This window comes from Poecilia latipinna, unplaced genomic scaffold (assembly GCF_001443285.1).
Source record: "Poecilia latipinna isolate Pla-1442-1.1 unplaced genomic scaffold, P_latipinna-1.0 Scaffold2801, whole genome shotgun sequence".
NCBI classification, from domain to species: domain Eukaryota; kingdom Metazoa; phylum Chordata; class Actinopteri; order Cyprinodontiformes; family Poeciliidae; genus Poecilia; species Poecilia latipinna.
The window spans coordinates 27987-45186 of NW_015115417.1; the positions used below are offsets into that span (position 1 = coordinate 27987).

Below are 17200 nucleotides of genomic sequence, written 5' to 3' on the forward strand. Positions count from 1 at the left end.
ATTCACTCAGTGCGTTATAGTTCCACACGACATCGCTTAGGATTTGTTGGGGGGCGTTTCTCCATTGATTTTTACCCAGAAAGCACATGGGCAAAAACCATGAGTGAAACAGTGACTGGGACTGACTAGCATATATTCCATTGAGAGAAAGTAACTGTAACATATTAATTCATCATATGTTAACATAAAGGCTCGTTTTGAAGTATAAGCTGCTACTTACAGGTGTTCATCTGCTCTACTGCTAGCAAACAACCTACTGATTAAATAACATAAAAGTCAAGCAGTTCCCTAAAAGTCCAACAGATGGCAGCAATCCGCCCCGCAGTTTACAGGACACACTTCCTGCTAAAGAGCCCCCTGGTGGCTGAAGAAAAATCCACATATAAACCGGAAAACACAATAAATGAAAAAAATATCTGAAGGCTCTCTGGTATTGTTCAGGGGCCGGACCAAATGTGGAGGCGGGCCGGATCCGGTCCGCGGGCCGTAGTTTGGGGAAAAACCACAGAGTCTGGTTCTGGTTCTGGTCTGCCTCAGAACCAGAACTAACATGGAGTTTCTGTACTCTTCTAATCTGGAACAAACTTGTGGAAAACTGCAGAAACACTGACTTCCTGGAATCCTGGGCTGCATTTGTAGTGAAACATGCAGGAAGCTGCAAGTTATATTTTATTACCTAACATTTACAGTTATTAAAATGAAACTGAACGTTTTGCTGCATTTTGGCCAGGACTCTGGAAAAACTGGTTTTTCATTTCACTGGGACTTTAAATCAGATTAAATGTCGGCTGCAGACGGTTTGTTTGGGAGATTCTAAAGTTTAAAATCTAAACCCATTGATTCTGGAACAGTTTAGCCTCCAGACTGGTTCCTGTGATCATCTGACCATGCTAGCCTCTTCATGCTAGCATGAGCTGCTCTCCTCTCACCTGCGTGATGCTGCAGTCGGTGAGCTTGGCGCAGGCCGACAGGTCCAGCTCCTGCAGCCTCTGCAGCTGCAGCAGCGACGCTCCGGCCCGCTGCTGCTGCAGCTGCTGCAGCTGGTTCAGCGTCACCAGCTTGGGGCGCTCCTCAAACGGCATACGGGGCGGCTGGAAGAAGCCCATGTTGCCAAACGTCCGGGTGAAGCTGGGTCCGCCGTCTCCCTGAGAAACCCACAGCAGCAGTGATCAGAGGCGCAGCACCTGCCTGCTGCGTGGCTGCAGGGCGGGGTCTCACCGTCCCGTTGTGCTGCTCACTTCGGCTCTCCTGCGCCACGCCCAGCAGACCCCAGTCGCTGACCTCCCTGCACCAGCCCAGCCGCAGCACCTGCAGCCGCTGCAGGTAGGTGGCTATGGCGCACACCGACAGGTCCGTCACGTTGACGCAGGACGTCAGGTCCAGCTCCAGCAGGGAGTCCGCCAGGAGCTGCGAGAGCGACAACACCACCGTGTCCTGCAGAGAGAGCGGCTGATTGGTTGGTTCCCCACAGAAGGAAGCAGAACCTTTGACCCACTGACCCTGAGGTAGGTGCAGCCCCTCAGCTTGAGAACCCTGAGCTGGGCCCGGGTGGCGCTGGGCGGAGTCAGGCCGCTGATAAGCTCCTCCCCGCTGACATGGAGACACTCAGACAGATCCAGAGAGCGGAGGGAGGGCAGAGACAGCAGCTCGGCCAGACCTGATCAGAACCAATCAGAACCCATAAAGGTCTGATCAGAACCGAACCAGGCGTTCCTGGGTGACGACCTTGCCTGACCTCTTTCAGTGATCCTCCAGTCCCGGGACAGGGACAGCTCCGTCAGCGCCTGCAGGCCGCGCGCTGCCGCCTGCACCGAGCGGCTGCTGAGCTCCGTGCAGCCGCCGACGTCCAGCCGCCGCAGGCTGCGCTGCTGCTGCAGCAGAACCTCCACTGAGCGGTCCGTCAGCTCCCTGCAGCCCTGCAGCCGCAGCTCCTCCAGAACCAAACCGTCCACCTGCAACACACTCTGACCAGTAAGCATACTGGTTCTGCACCAGTAAGCATGCTGGAGCATTCCTGACAGATAAACGCCACTTTAATAAACAACATGGCGCTGAACATTCCTCTAAATCAGTAGGGGAGAAGAAGAAACTAAACTTATTTTATGCATTAGAAAGACATCCAGATAAATCGTTTCATTTGTTTTTGTAACTGAAAAATCTACATTTTTGCCTAAAAGTTGAAAACAGCTTCCTTTAGTGAAGCTGTTTTTGACATCATCCTTTGCCATCATTAGTTGCAAAGGATGATGAAACAATTATTGATTAACTGACTAATATCTGGATGCCAAAGGTGATTAGTTAGGTTTGATTTTTAGGTTTCCATCATTTCTGCTGACGGTTCTTATTTCAGCTTTTTCTGAGTTTCTGTTCTTCAGTGATTGATTCCTAAATGAGTTCATCCGGATCGATCGCTTCAGGTTAACAGGATTAGTTTAGTCTCTGGACCGGACCCCTCGTTAGTAACCGGCCTGATGAACTGAGCCTCTTCAGAGCCGACCTCTGACCTGAAGCCTGAGCCCCGGCTCACCTGAGCGATGACGCGCAGAGACTGGGGTGTGACGCCGGTCCTGCTGAGGTCCAGCTCCCGCAGCGTGGCGTGCTGCTCCACCAGCAGGCGCCGCAGGTTGCGCAGCGACAGCAGGGCGGACGAATCCTCCCCGGCGCCGGCCGGCCGGCCGCCGTACGGGTCGAACTCGAAGGCGATGTGGCAGCCGGCCAGCGCCAGGCGGCGCAGGTGAGGCGTGCAGCCGGTCAGCCGGGTGAAGGTGAGGTCGGACAGGTAGCGCAGGTCGGACAGGTCCAGCTCCTCCAGGCCGCTCAGAGCCGAGCGGACCTGCAGCAGAACCGGGACAGGAAACCAGAAGGAAAAATTAATTTAATCAAAGCAAAGAGAAATATTTACATTTATTTTAATATTTTAAACATAAATAATATAAATTATATATGTATATAAAATATTTTAATATCTTCCTGTTATGTCTAAATTAAAAAATGTGAGAAAAAATTTTCTGACTGCATTTAATACAGTCGACATAAAATAATGTTAAAATTTAAAGATGTGCTTCTTTTAAATTCAACAAATCATGAAAGTATAAAATTTATTCTTCATGTTATGGAGAAACGATCGGCTTTGCTGACAAATCAGGTTTTAAGGTTTATTTATCAATCAATCACTGATGATTGATCAGATCGATCAGTTTAGATTAACTCATAATCAATAACTCGGATCCCTGCTTTGATTTTAGATTGAATTATTAACACCTGGTGCTGAGGGGCGACAGACGGAAACTAAACGTGGTGAAAAGTCATTAATGGTTTAATAAACCAAACTTTCACATTTTATTTTGTAACTCCTCAAGTATTTAGTTTTCCTGTTAGTGTAAAAAGTTTTTCTATTTACATAAACGTTTCATGTTATCAGACGTTTCTTATGTCGGATTTAAAATCATCTTTAGGGGAAATATCTCCACAACTTCATTTTCCAACATCTCATCCAGTTTATTCATATTTTGTATCTTTTTAATCTGCAGAGCTCAGCAGCTGTAACCGTTTGGCTTTGCAGGCCAACAGGAGGCTTCGGGAACGTGGCCAGTCGGCCTCCAACATGGCCGCCGTACCTGCCGCCGGTGCTCCTCCCTGGACAGGAAGGCTCCAGACATGAAGAGGCTGTCCAGGCCGCGCAGGTCGAGGCGGCGCAGCGCGGTGAGGCGCGGCAGCAGCGCCAGCAGCGAGGCCTCCGTGATGCTGCTGCCGGGCAGCGCCAGGCCCTCCAGCCACGGGCCGAGACGCTCGCCCACCTGAGGAAGAGGAGCGAGGAAGAACGACACCTTCACACAGGAGGATTGAACTGTTCCAAAGAGCCACAAAAAACAGGTCAGAGGTCAGGGGAAGGTGGCAGAGCTGAGCATGCTGATTGGATATTATGGGATGGTTTAGACCAGAGGGCCCAATGGGCGGCCTGGGGGCCCAATGGGGGGCCAGGGGGCCCAACGGGGGGCCGGGGGCCCGACGGGGGGCCCGACGGGGGGCCTGGGGGCCTATTGGGGGGGCCTGGGGGCCCAACGGGGGACCCAATGGGGGGCCGGGGGCCCAACGGGGGACCCAATGGGGGGCCGGGGGCCCAATGGGCGGCCTGGGGGCCCGACGGGCGGCCTGGGGGCCCAATGGGCAGCCTGGGGGCCCAATGGGGGGCCAGGGGCCAGTTGTGGCCCTTCCACTGTGGTCTATAATGATGCAAATTTCTGTCCAGCTCAGAGATGCAGATGGAGACTTTCTATTTTTAATGGAAGATATTAAATACAAAGTATTTGTGTTTTCATAACCAAACTTTAATTATAAAGTCGTCTTTGCTGCAGCCAAATCAGCTTTTATCTAATTTATTGAACCTGGACGAATGTAGAAAATTCTGTTTTATAAATATGTTCAATTGAGCCCAAAAACGGTGAAACCAGATTTATTTTCTACCAGGAATAAAAAACTTTGGAGTAATTTTTTCTCACTTTTGTTTCGACTCGATGTGGTTTGGATCAAAGCCGATTCACAGGAATGGCCTAGTCAAAGTGCAGGTGTTTCAATGTTCACATTTCTGTCAGAAACAAACCATCTTCAGTTTCCACAAGTTTAATTCTAACAGAGGGAATAAAACGCCTGTCATGGTTTCAACGCGCTGCCTTTCCGGCTGCCATGATGATGATGTCATCATCGGCACATTGAACTTTAACCTCATCAGTCCAAAATGTGGGTTTTACAGCTTAACAGCAGGTAGATCATACCAGCCGCTGGTGGGCGGAGCCTCTCAGCCTGGGGTCAGAGGTCGCCTGGTAGTGAAACCAGCAGGTCTTACCTGCAGCAGCAGCGACCTGGAGACGCTGAAGCCGTCCAGCTGGTTGATCCTCAGGCTGCAGCGCTGCTGCCGGGCCAGGCGGCCCACCAGCGCCTGCGCTGCCATCGAGGCCGGGAAGCTGAAGGTCACGTCCTTCTGCACACAGACAGCGGCGGTTAGAGGAGGCCGCAGCTTCCCGCTTCACCTGCAGGGGGCGGGGTCACCTGGAAGCGCAGGTCCTGGCTGGCAGCGTACCAGCTGCGGCACACCAGCGACGCTTCCTTCCTGTCTGCGGCATGGAGAAAAGTCAGGACGTAAACCAGAACCTGCAGCGACAGAAACATGGATAAGCTAAATTAGCTCCAGTGCTAACCTGGCATCTGGAGGACAGGAAGCAACATCAGAAAAACAAATGAGAAGGAATCTCCTGCCATGGTGCAGAAGGAGCTGCTCTGGTCCCAAAGCTGTAAACAAACATTGAGAACATCATGTTGCCTGAACACATCGTCCCTGTGGTGAAACATGGTGGCGGCAGCGTCATGCTCTGGGCATGCCTTTCTTTATTATGGATGCTGAGCAGCTGGAAAGAGTTTTACTCCTTTACTTTGGGACAGTTGTCATAATGTGTAACCATGGCAACAAGGTATGGTTTTACAACTGGGAGCAGCTGATTAGCGTCTCAAAAGCCCAATAGAATGTGAACTTTGACCCCAAATCCCAGAGGAGTAGAAAAGAGGCTGGATTAGTAGAGCTACTAATAGCTGATGATGTCATCACGTTGCCGTGGAATATCCTCTCTGCTCCCTGGATGTTGGGCTGTTAGCATATTAGCATGAGACTGTCCTGCAGCAGCAGCCTTCAGTCAGAGGCTTATTCAGATTCGCTGGAAGATTGACTGCGACTGGAGCTCCTTCCTGCACACAGCATCTCCATCCACAACGACTCTTTGATGATATGACTGATTAAAACATTAAATTTCTTTAATTTGGGATGAATAAATTATTACTGAACTGACGCTGAACCCTGCAGGTGGAAACTGGTCACCTGTTACCTGCTGCTGAATGAAGTGGAACACAGACTCACCTCCAGCGGAAGCTCAGGTGTAACATCTTCTCCGTCGCTGTCTCCCATCGCCTCGATGTTAGCAAACTCAGATCATCTCCGCTCGTCTCTGACTTTAGCTCTGAAGCTAGTTCCCTCAGAGACCAGGAAACATGGCGGCTCCTCTCATTTTTTTAATAAACCCTATTGATTTCCGCTCAGGAGACGTTAATAAAGCGCAGCTTTACCGCCTGACATCACAAAAAAGCTGTTTTTCACCTTTAGCGCCGCAGAGCCGCAGCCAGTCTCCACAGGAAGCTGCTTCGCCTCACTTTGGTCAGCTGACCACAAAGAGGCGGGGCTTCGCGCCACGCTGAGGGAATCTCTTCTGTGATTGGCGGTTGCGTTGTTAGGCAACAGGTGACGCTCCAACGTCACGACAAGGCAAGGTTATAGCAGGCCGTTTTAACATAAAATCTAAGTGTACCTTCTCTGAAATACAGAAGCGTGTGCCTAACTATGTTCATGTTTTTGAGTGTAATTAAATGTAGATTTCTGTACAGGGGCTACTTTAGGTGAGGAACCTTTCAGAGAATGTTATTTTATTACATTGTAAGAAACCAAAGACTCATAATAACAGGAATGAAAAGAAACCGGTTGTCAGTGCAATACTTTATATGCAGTTTGTATGTATATATATAAAATAAACAGCTCTTACATCACAAATAAATCAAACATATTGACAGCAGCAATATCACAATGCTTTAATATCTCAGGACATACATATTGTATAATTAAGTAAATATGTTTAATCTAAAATTCAGAGTAAAACATTTATACAAAATGAGCATAAAGCATTGAAAGTAAAAATGTAGATAATATATTGAGACAATAATCAGAAAGACTGATGATAGTTATTTTATATTCACAGATCATTTTACAGAATAAAATGCAATGTTGACATCATTGATGTTAATATTGTTCTAGTTTAAAATCAATAAAGTGTCTCAGGTTGAGCTAAAGCTGCAGCAGTGATTCCACTTATTATAAGGCCAGTTATTATTTTAGTAAACTTGTAATAAACAACAACAAAACAAAGACCAGACTTTCATTTCTGGAGAACCAGTCAACTATGAAATGAGCTTCATCACCTTTCCAATCACTCCCCTCTTCCTCCTTCATCCCACTCATCCTCGCTCTCATCCCATCCCGCCACGCCGCGTTGCAGCTGCAGCTGCGCAGGAGGAAAATCGGCAGGGTTGCAGCTCCGAGAAGCTGAGCGAAGCGTCATGGAGCTGGCAGAGAGGGACATGTCCAGGTCCGGTCTGGGGCTGAGGACGGGGTCCGGAGGACGCAGCGAGGCGGAGAGGGACCGCTGGAAGAGACGGAGGACAGGACTGTTACAGGAAGTCCATCACTAGCATGCTCCAGGCTCGTTTCCAGCAACTCTGAACGTCTGCAAACTGAAACCTTCATAAAACATCTTTCCTCACAGGTTCTCTGCTGAATTCAAGTCTGGGCTTTGACTAGGCCATTCTAATCCATGAATCTGCTCTAATACACTCCTGATCAAAATCTTAAGACCAGTCAAAAAATTACAAGAATTTACATTTTGCACTATTGGATCTTCAAAAGGTTCTAAGTAGAGCTTCACAATGTTAAAAGAAGAAATCAGCGTAAGAGACAAAAACTTTTGAGCGGGGAATTAATTGAAAACTGCATTTACACTCAAACATGATTTTTCAGCTGATCAAAAGTTTAAGACCATAGCTCAAAAACCCCGAAAAACCCCCAAAACAGAAATCACAGTGTCAAAAAAAGGACTCAGTAATGAGTAGCTCCACCATTCTTGTTGATGACTTCAAACAATCGTTTAGGCTTGATGCCAGTGTTTCCAGGAGGCTAGTGGGAACGTTGCTCCAAGTGTTGAAGATGGCTTCACGAAGGGCATCCACTGTCTGGAACTGATGTCCATTTTTGTAAACTTCCCTTGCCATCCATCCCCAAATGTTCTCAATTGGGTTTAGATCCGGGGAACATGCAGGATGGTCCAAAAGAGTGATGTTATTCTCTTGGAAGAACTCCTTTGTCAGGCGGGCATTGTGAACTGCAGCATTGTCCTGTTGAAAAACCCAATCATTACCACACAGACGAGGGCCCTCAGTCATGAGGGATGCCCGCTGCAACATCTCCACATAGCCAGCTGCTGTTTGACGCCCCTGCACAACCTGAAGCTCCATTGTTCCATTGAAGGAAAACCCAAATCATGATGGCGCCCCCACCACTGTGCCGTGTAGAAAACATCTCAGGTGGGATCTCCTTCCGGCAACGTTGGAAGCCATCAGGACCATCAAGGTTAAATTTTTCTCATCAGAGAAGACAGCTTTCTCCCACCTTTCAAAGTCCCATGTTTGGAGACCCTTGCAAAGTCCAAACGGGCAATTTTGTGGCGTTGAAGAAGACGTGGCCTTTAAAGACGTGTTTTGTTTCTGAAGCCCTTCTCTCACAGATGCCGTCTGATGGTTATTGGGCTGCAGTCAGCACCAGTAATGGCCTTAATTTGGGTAGAGGATCGTCCCGTGTCTTGACGGACAGCCAATCGGATCCTGCGGCTCAGAGCTGGTGAAATTTTTTTGGGTCTACCACTTGACTTTTTTGTTCCATAACCCTCAGGATCATTTAAAAAATGCAAAATGACTGTCTTAGTGTGTCCAACCTCAGCAGCGATGACACGTTGTGAGAGGCCTTGCTAATGCAGCTCAACAACCACATTCAAAGTCTGAGCTTTTTTGCTTTTGCCATCAGGAGGTCTTGACAGTGTAAAGACTTAGCAGAAACTGACATGAATCCAGATTTTTGCACAGCTTTTGGCTTTTAAAGACTATGGTCTTAAACTTTTGATCAGCTGAAAAAATCATGTTTGAGTGTAAATGCAGTTTCCAGAAAATTCCCTGCTCAAAAGTTCTTGTCTCTTGCACTGATTTCTTCTTTTAACATTGTGAAGCTCTACTTAGAACCTTCTTAAGATCCAATAGTGCAAAATGCTAATTCTTACAATTTTTTGACTGGTCTTAAGATTTTGATCAGGAGTGTATAAGCCATACACCGTAGCTCTGACTGTAAAACTTCCCGGCTCTGCTCTACTTTGTGTTTCATAAATCCCAATAAAACAGTTAAAGATGGCTATTGGAAGGGACTTTCAGCTAACGAAAGAGCCTGCTAGCTAGCAGGTATTCACCTGCTAGCTAGCAGGTGAGGAGACAACTGACAACTGAAGAGACAACTCACCTCAGTTATCTCTGAGGTGTTTACCTGCAGTGAGATGCTGGACTTGCTGCTCCTCTCTTTGACCCGAGCCAGAGCTCCTTTCAGTCCAGATGACCTCTCCGTCATCTCCAGAGCCGCTCGCAGAAGTCTGGGCGTCTCGGACTTGAGAGAAGCTGCTGGTACCGGAGCCGGTTCCTTAGCTTCCTCTTTGGGTTCAGGCTTTTTGCCCTTATTAAGCATCTTCCTGCGGTGAAAAGGTATTACAGAAAGAGGTGAAGGAGGAATGCAGCAGGCGTTGGAAGATAATCTGGATGCTAACCTGGCCTTCTTGCGCAGCAGCTTCTTGGACTCGGGGTAGTGGACCAGAATCTCATTCAGGTCTTTCTTGTCCAGGATGAACAGGTTTGCAAACCCATGAGAGATCACATTGGCCGTGCGCCGGTTGACTCCGCCCACCGCTAGCAAACTGAGAACCAGACAGCTTGATCAGGACAGGAAGCCGGTCCAAACAGGAGGAAGTGAAGAAGATTTGGTGGAACATCAAGCTTGTCAGACTTTGCTGCCTGTCAGACTTTGCTGCCTGCCAGACTTTGCTGCCTGTCAGACTTTGCTGCCTGCCAGACTTTGCTGCCTGTCAGGCTTTGCTGCCTGTCAGACTTTGCTGCCTGTCAGGCTTTGCTGCCTGTCAGGCTTTGCTGCCTGTCAGGCTTTGCTGCCTGTCAGGCTGCGCTCAGAGCAACGTGACACAAACCCGAATTAACTAAAAACAATCTGAACTGTGACACATCTAGCAAGTTAATCTGACTCTCTACAGGTTGTTTCCTACTTCTTATTATTGAAGGTTTTTCACTTTTCCACTTGTCCTTATTAGGAAGGTGAAAATGAAGAATCAGAGGAATTAAAGATATAAACTAAAATAATTAAATAACTCCTCAGAGAGCAGGAGCTCCAACTCCTCAAGCAGAACCGGGTCAGGCAGAACGTCTTCAGCTTCAGTCCGTCTCCAGGCAGAAACATTCATCTGAGTCACTCTGACTACGTGTCTGATTTTACAGTTTCATGAAACCTTGCAGTTTTCTGTACCTTATCTCTCCAAACACGGATCCTGCTCTCAGCGTAGCAAACACCGTCCTCTCATCGGGACCTCCAACCACCTGCACCTCCCCTGCTTTGATGATGTACATCTCCCGACCCACTTCGCCCTGGGGGGCAGGAAGCAAGCACACGGTCAGGCATGACGCTAGCTGCTCATGCTAGCTTTCAGAGGGGAGGTTTACCTTTTTGCAGACGTAATCTCCAGGCAGGTAGACAACCGAGCGCAGACTCTTCAGCATGTCAAAGATCATCTGCCTGTCACAGCCCTGGGATGCAGGAAGACACTTTGGTTCTTCACACCCGCAGCCATGACACCAGCATGAGCAGAAGCAGGTTAACACCCGGCAGGTGGCTTTAGCGCTTCCTCACCTGGAACAGAGGGACTTTGCTCACGATGGAGTAGTTGACGTCTACAGCGATGTCCAGACGCATTTTATCTGGCAGCTGGGTCAGAAGCTCCTGCTCATCTGGAGGCAAACATCCAGATGTGAAGCATTAACAGCAGCTCAGGTCACCAACCACCAACAGGTGGCGCTCTCCTTACCCAGCATGCCTTGTGATTGCCAGGTGTAGTTGTACCAGGTCTTGACGCGGTTCTGGACGTCTTTGGGGATGCGGTAGGACGTCATGTATTTGATGGTATTGTCCATGCAGGTGCGGTAGTAGGTCTGAGCCGCGGTGGCCGCACCGACAACATCACGCATCTGACATACAAGCAAGGCAGCAGTTGTTGGTTTGACACCTGGAGTGCAGTTAAGCAACCACACCTACCTGACCAATCATGATGGAGAAAGCGAAGACTCCAACGAAGTAGTTGATGAGCTGGAATACGATCTCAAACAGGGAGGTGGGATCCGGCAGACCGCCGATGGTGATCAGAGTTTTCACCGCAAAGTAGTAACAGCGAATATAACTGAGGAAAGAAGCATAAGGAGATTTGATTTTTGATTCTTAACAAAACATTTAAAAAATAATTAAATAAGGTGCTTGTTAAATAACAGTTTTCCCTTTGAGAAGAAGAAGAAAAAGAAGAAAAAGAAGAAAAAGAAGAGGAAGAAGAAGATTTTTTATTTTTTTATTTTTAACAAAACGTTTATTTACAATGATTTAACAATAAACTTGCATAATAATCAGGTCAATGAAAACCAAATAAAAACAATAAATATTTACATTAGCAGCTTGTTAAAATTTAGTTCTCCCTGATTAGAAATATTGTGTTTGTAGGCTAAGTATTTAGCTAGCTCAGAGCTAACTAGATTGGAGCTAAATCATTAGCTTGCTGACTAAATATGTAGTTAAAAATTTAGTTTAAATATTTAATTAGTAAGTTAAACGTTTACCTACTAAATATTTAGTTCCAATCAAAAATGCTTAGCTAGCAAGCCAGTTAAATATTTAGTATGTCAACTAAGTATTTAACTTGCTAGGAGCTAACAAATTTGGAGCTAAATAGTTAGCTATATCAACAAATACTTATGGAGCTAATTATTTAGTTTACCACCTTAATAAATCCAACTTATTTAAATATTTAGCTCAAAAGATTTAGTTAGCAAGCTAACTGTTTAGCTCCAGTCCAAACTAAATGTTGATCTCTGAGCTAGCTCAACATTTAGTTTGCAAAGTGTGACCTTCCCCAACCTGTTGCCGACCCCATTGTAGACCCACTGCGTGGCCCCGAGTCCGATGTAGGAGGACGCCCAGTGGTAGAGGCAGGCGTTGCAGTGAAGACAGTAGAGAAGATATGTGGTGGTTCGGATCACCCTGAAACACAGAACCGCCTCCCATTTTACTAACGCACTCATCAAACTGCATCTCCCAGCATGCATTGTGCCAGATGTGAGGAGTTTTCTGCTGCCTTGATGAGAGACAGAGATGTTTATGGGTGTTGCCCTGATTCACCTGAAGAGACCCTAACTTTATCAATAATAAATCATTATTATTAAGTAGATGAACCAAATATTGATGGCAGTTTTGCTTCGCAGCAGCAGGATGCATCTAATGAGCCGGAACTTCGTTCTGTCTTCGTTTGTTGTGCAACTGGGAGAGCGTTTCCCAGAGGCTGACCTGTAGATGTAGGCTTTGGTCAGGATGGCCTCCAGTCGCTCATTGAACTCAAAAAATGAGTTGATCTGCAGACAACAGAAACCTCTCAGCTTCATTTCTAACGTTTTGAGAAGAGGAGAATCTCCACATCATTTCAGTTCAGCAGCCGACCTTCAGCAGGCGAGGTAACCGCAGCAGAGGGTTGATGCCCGTCTTAAAGTACAGCAGCTCTAAAGGAGCGAGGCTGGCCACGTCGAACTGCAAAACAAAGCAGGAGTCAGGAAGCATTCACGGAAAAATTCACAGAAAATTCACACGAAAATTAACTGAAAATTTCATGAAAAATTCACAGAAAATTGACAAAAAAATGGAATGAAAAATTTCTTCTAGTCCTGATCTGTTTACCTTGAAGCGTTTTGTTTTCATGTAATTCTTTCTCATTTCCTTCTTGTCACACTGTCACAATAAAACAAAATGTGGAATCAGAGAAATGAGACATTGCTCATTATGGAACTGCACAGTAATCACATAATCTCAGATTATTCTCAAATCATTCCCAGATTATCTCAGTTTATTCCGAGGTTGCCTCACCACGATGTCTCCTCCGCTGACGAACTGCAGGCGCGGCTGAAACACGGCGATGTCCAGGATGTAGATGAGGTCGCAGGTGTAGTCGGCCAGCAGCCAGTAGGGGGCGTTTTGGGGCGTCTGGTAGGGGAACGCCCAGCGGACCGGGATCAGCCACACGTTCCAGTTCCAGGCCGCAGAAACCAGGAACATCCACAGAACATACAGGATGTCTGGGGACAGATTACAGACGTGCATGATGAAGAGGAGGAGAACCAGGCGGTGGCAGCAGGTACTGCGGGATTCTCACTGGTGAAAGGGTCGATGCTGGCGGGGAATCGGATCGGCCAGCAGGCCCGGATCCACCGAATCTGCTTTCCTCCAGACACCCTGCTCCCTGCCCCGCTTCCTGCCCCGCCGACACACTGACCTCCTAACCTGCCTTCCTCCTCATCCTCCTCTTCCTCACCCTGGGGGGCAGCTGGAGGCTGAGGGGGAGCTGAGGAAGAAACAACAGAGAAACACGAACAGGCAGAGAGACGGAACCAACTGGGCCCGACCCGACCGGAACTGGGTTCTGCTGGTAGGAATATGGCAGTCAGTGGAGGTTCTGGTTCTGGGTCTCGTTCGGTGTGGACCAGAACTTCCCTGCAGTCTGATATGAAACGCTGCTGCTGACTTGTGACCTCTGGGCCTGATCATCATCAGCATGGGGGACATTGGGGCGGAGTGGGGGGTACTGGGGGACATTGCCTGCCCACAGATCAGCTGTACCCCCCCCTGGAAGCTGTTTGTTGTTTTTACCTTAGAATGGCCAACTCTCTGTTATTCCTGTCAATTTGACACAGTAGAGGCTTCCACACTTCCCATATCTGTGTCCTCTGTCACTTTTATCAGCAGTTAAAACTGTTTAATCCGTTGTTAACATGTTGTAACCTGTTTTTCCGAGCCGCCTTTAAACGCAACATGAGCGCTACGACGCTCGCGCTGTACGTCAGCGAAGGAGACCTGCTGCTGCTGGGCGGAGCTACGTAGGTTTGTGTTAGAATCACGGCAGCAAACCAGCAAAACGCAAATAACTTTTCACAGTTTTTTCCCCCAGACTGAGTTGAGTAAAGCTGTTGGATGCAGGTAATGTTAGCTAAAAGATGACTAGCTAATATTAGCGAAATGATGATTAGCTAACATTAGCGAAATGATGACTAGCTAATGTTAGCTAAATGATGACTAGCTAATGTTAGCTAAATGATGATTAGCTAACATTAGCGAAATGATGACTAGCTAATACCAATACAGCACCCTAAGCTTGTTAACAAGTACAGGCTACTGGTGTCTGTTCAAAAGTGGGCAGAACTTGTTACATTCAGTTGAGTAACTTTTTTGGAAAAATGTCCTCATAAGTGTAGTTTTACTGCACTGTACCTTTTTGTTTTACGTGCCTAATATTATTGCTGCGTAGATTCATTTTGTCCCCCGAAAATAAGCTGATGCCCCCCCAGCCCTCCTTGTTAAACTCGTGTGGAGCCAGGGCTGACCAGAAGGACCATATAAGTGTGTGTGTGTGGGTGTGTGTGTGTGTGTGTGGGGGTGAGTGTGTGTGTGTGTGTGTGTGTGTGTGTAGGTGTGTGTGTGTGTGTGTGTGTGGAGGAAGACTCACCAGCGATGACGCTCTCTTCGTCGGAGCTGTCCGGGTCGATCAGCTTCTCTTTGGCTTTCTCTGTCCTCTCTTTGAACATCCTGACCAGTTCCTGGAGTCGCTCACTGACCACAGCACTGGTCTGACTGGTCTGACTGGCAGCAGAGGCTGGGCGCTCCCTCAGCCTGGAGGACAAGAGGAAAACCAGCAGGGGATGAAGGGATAGATGGATGAACAGATGGATGAACGATGTGTGGCTGGCCTGTGACTCTCGCCCAGCCTTGCACGGCGTTAGCTCCGGGTCTTCCTAGCAGACGAACACCGAGCTCGCTGCTCCTTGCTGCTGTGACAGTATTTGACTTTTTTCCAGCTGCTGAAGGAATAATTCCTGAATTCTTGATCCCGGTTTTATTCATAATTTTGCAGAAGTAAATTTGTCCTTTTTTCCCGCTGGAAACCCACTGCAAGCTGTTAGCCCAGCAGCCAACTGTTCGCTACACAGACTAACCTTGTCCAATAGCAAGTTGTTTCTGGGCAGAGATAAAACACCTCAGGATAAACAACTTAGGTGTTTATTAGTTTAATCATTCTTTCATCTTCTTCTGGCCCGCCGTTGCTTTTTATGTGGCCTTCTACACTCCAAGTTACATCAGTAAGTTACTCCAGTTTTTCACGAATCTGCAAAATTCATGCAAAATCAAGAGACCACACATCTTTATCTGACTTTACTGCAGATTTGTCTCAAAATTGACCAGAAACATTGGGCAATTAAAGAAATGTCACATTTAACATTATATAACTTAACACTTCAAAAACAATCACAAAATCCTGGATGATCAGTGTGAAAAGATGTGCAATATCATTTCATTTTAAGAGAAACTAACGTGTTTATTGATATTTTAACAGTCCAACAGGTTTTATCAATAGATTCTGACACAAGCGTCCCTTTAAGAACATTCAGATTTTTAATGTGGCCCAAAATGAAAATGACTTTGACGCCCCTGATCGATGTTCACATGACGCCAAAGTGCTGGGCCGAGGCCTTAATTTTTATAAAACCTAAACCTCATCAGGCTGAGAAACGATAACTGAGACTCAACTATAAGATATTGATTATCAGGTGGAGACCAGTCATTTTAAATTACTAGTTTTATTGATAACTGCTCTCAGCAATTATTTCTAGTTATTCATAGCCAAACCTCTGCTGGACGATGGACAGTAGGATGGATGTGCAGGCGGTTGAATGCTCTTACATGCTGTCGGCGCTGCACAGACTGGACTCACTGGGCCAGGCTCGGACCGGTATGCTGACTTCATCATCATCATCTTCGCTCTGGGCCTGCAGGTTTCTGCTGGTGACGTTCAGGATAAAACAGGTGAGTCCTGATCCTCACCTCCCGGCTCAGGTAAGTGTGTGGAACAGCCTTATATTAGCCAGTTGCTATTGGCAACGTAATTACATTAATATTAAGGAAGGAAAATCCCTCCTAAATAAACTGCTGACAGCTCTGGGTCATGTTTCAGCAGAACCAGGACATCTGGATTAGAGCCGGGACTTTAACACATTACATTAGATTAATTCATTACATACATAAACACATTAAAGATTTCAACACAATTAATCGCGTCTCTTTGTACATCCAGAAGTTCTGACTCTGAACTATTGTATTGTGTTTCTAGTACGCCGCTGCTATCGACCCACTGTGCTGGAAAAGGCTGCTGTTCTGTTCAGAAGCTAAGCTAGCCTAAAATAGCATCTCCATGCTAACATGTAGCAGCTAACGCTAATGTTAGCATCCACAGTCCAGATTTGTAAAGAAGATCCATGAACGATCAGAGAAACTCTGGAAAGATGAACTTTGGTCCAATCTGATGAAGAACATGAAGATTACAAACTATAAATAATCTGCTGCTGAGCTCAGATTGACATTTATTCAATAATTTAGCAGCAAAAAATGTTTTTTAAATCGAAAAAGCTGCTTGTTTCGTTGATAACAGTTTTTGATGAAAATGCGATTAGCCTCAGCGTTAATCTGGACCATCGACAGATTAAATCTGCCTCGTCTCAGAGCGAACCCTCAGCTGAAGACGGAACGACACGAACCAGGCACTGCCTAGTGAAAGGTCAAAGGTCGCTGCATGCTCCAACACTGACAGGGTCCTGGAGGGCGAACAGACCACTGGCAACAATACAATGCTATCTTAGTAGGAGTCTCTTCCCTCTGTGAAGTAACTGAATTTAAAGGATTTATTTTCTAAAAACCTTCAGTGAGAAACAGCATCCCAACCAGGATGAATTAACTAAATTAATTCATGACTTAATTCAAATACAAACAGCAAAGGACGTGATTGTTGGGCTTACGACTTGGTCCAGACGGTCCGACGCTTCCTCCCACCGCTGTGGACGAACAAGGGTCAAAGGTCAGAGAGGATCAGAGGTCAGAGTGATGTCAGAGAACATGGAGTTAATCACTCAGAGCCATGCACCAAGCAGATCATGCATCAGACACAGAGAGGACCCACAGCGTGCCATGCAGGTTTTATTGATGATGATGAAGATGAGCTTACAGGAGGAAGAAGCAGAAAGCCGTACAGAGAAGTCGCCGCAGCAACAAGCGTCAGTTCTGCATCAACTTGGCGCAGCGCTGCTTGTGCGCATCGTTTCGTCCAGATTAGATCAGATGGAATCAAAACGTTTGGATTGTTTCTGCAGAACAAAACCGCAGAGC

The 17200-nt window shown here is 46.9% G+C and overlaps 2 protein-coding genes across 11 annotated transcripts in view; both read right to left on the minus strand.

Annotated features, from left to right (window-relative positions):
• The window catches only part of fbxl9 (F-box and leucine rich repeat protein), an 18035-nt gene extending 11610 nt beyond the window's left edge, over positions 1-6425 (minus strand). The window contains exons 1-9 of one of the 3 annotated variants that reach the window (XM_015021535.1): positions 5906-6425; positions 5047-5148; positions 4844-4978; positions 3618-3797; positions 2528-2833; positions 1736-1952; positions 1500-1657; positions 1219-1434; positions 930-1145 (exon numbers count right to left, since the gene is read on the minus strand). In XM_015021535.1, the coding sequence (XP_014877021.1) occupies positions 930-1145; positions 1219-1434; positions 1500-1657; positions 1736-1952; positions 2528-2833; positions 3618-3797; positions 4844-4978; positions 5047-5148; positions 5906-5953 (1578 nt within the window). In that variant the 5' untranslated portion in view covers positions 5954-6425. The remainder of the gene's footprint in view (positions 1-929; positions 1146-1218; positions 1435-1499; positions 1658-1735; positions 1953-2527; positions 2834-3617; positions 3798-4843; positions 4979-5046; positions 5149-5905) is intronic. The other 2 variants (XM_015021536.1, XM_015021537.1) reach the window with 2 other exon arrangements.
• Positions 6426-6522: 97 nt separating this feature from the next.
• LOC106939206 (cyclic nucleotide-gated cation channel beta-3) overlaps positions 6523-17200 on the minus strand; it is a 35277-nt gene continuing 24599 nt past the window's right edge. For 4 of the 8 annotated variants that reach the window (XM_015021532.1, XM_015021529.1, XM_015021527.1 and 1 more), the window contains 17 exons: positions 16834-16869; positions 15725-15823; positions 14493-14656; positions 13146-13334; positions 12860-13068; positions 12674-12724; positions 12440-12526; positions 12290-12354; positions 11864-11986; positions 10997-11138; positions 10770-10929; positions 10595-10692; positions 10408-10491; positions 10214-10332; positions 9450-9596; positions 9176-9374; positions 6523-7238 (listed from right to left, as the gene is read on the minus strand). In XM_015021532.1, the coding sequence (XP_014877018.1) occupies positions 7023-7238; positions 9176-9374; positions 9450-9596; positions 10214-10332; positions 10408-10491; positions 10595-10692; positions 10770-10929; positions 10997-11138; positions 11864-11986; positions 12290-12354; positions 12440-12526; positions 12674-12724; positions 12860-13068; positions 13146-13334; positions 14493-14656; positions 15725-15823; positions 16834-16869 (2188 nt within the window). In that variant the 3' untranslated portion in view covers positions 6523-7022. The other 4 variants (XM_015021530.1, XM_015021528.1, XM_015021526.1 and 1 more) reach the window with 2 other exon arrangements.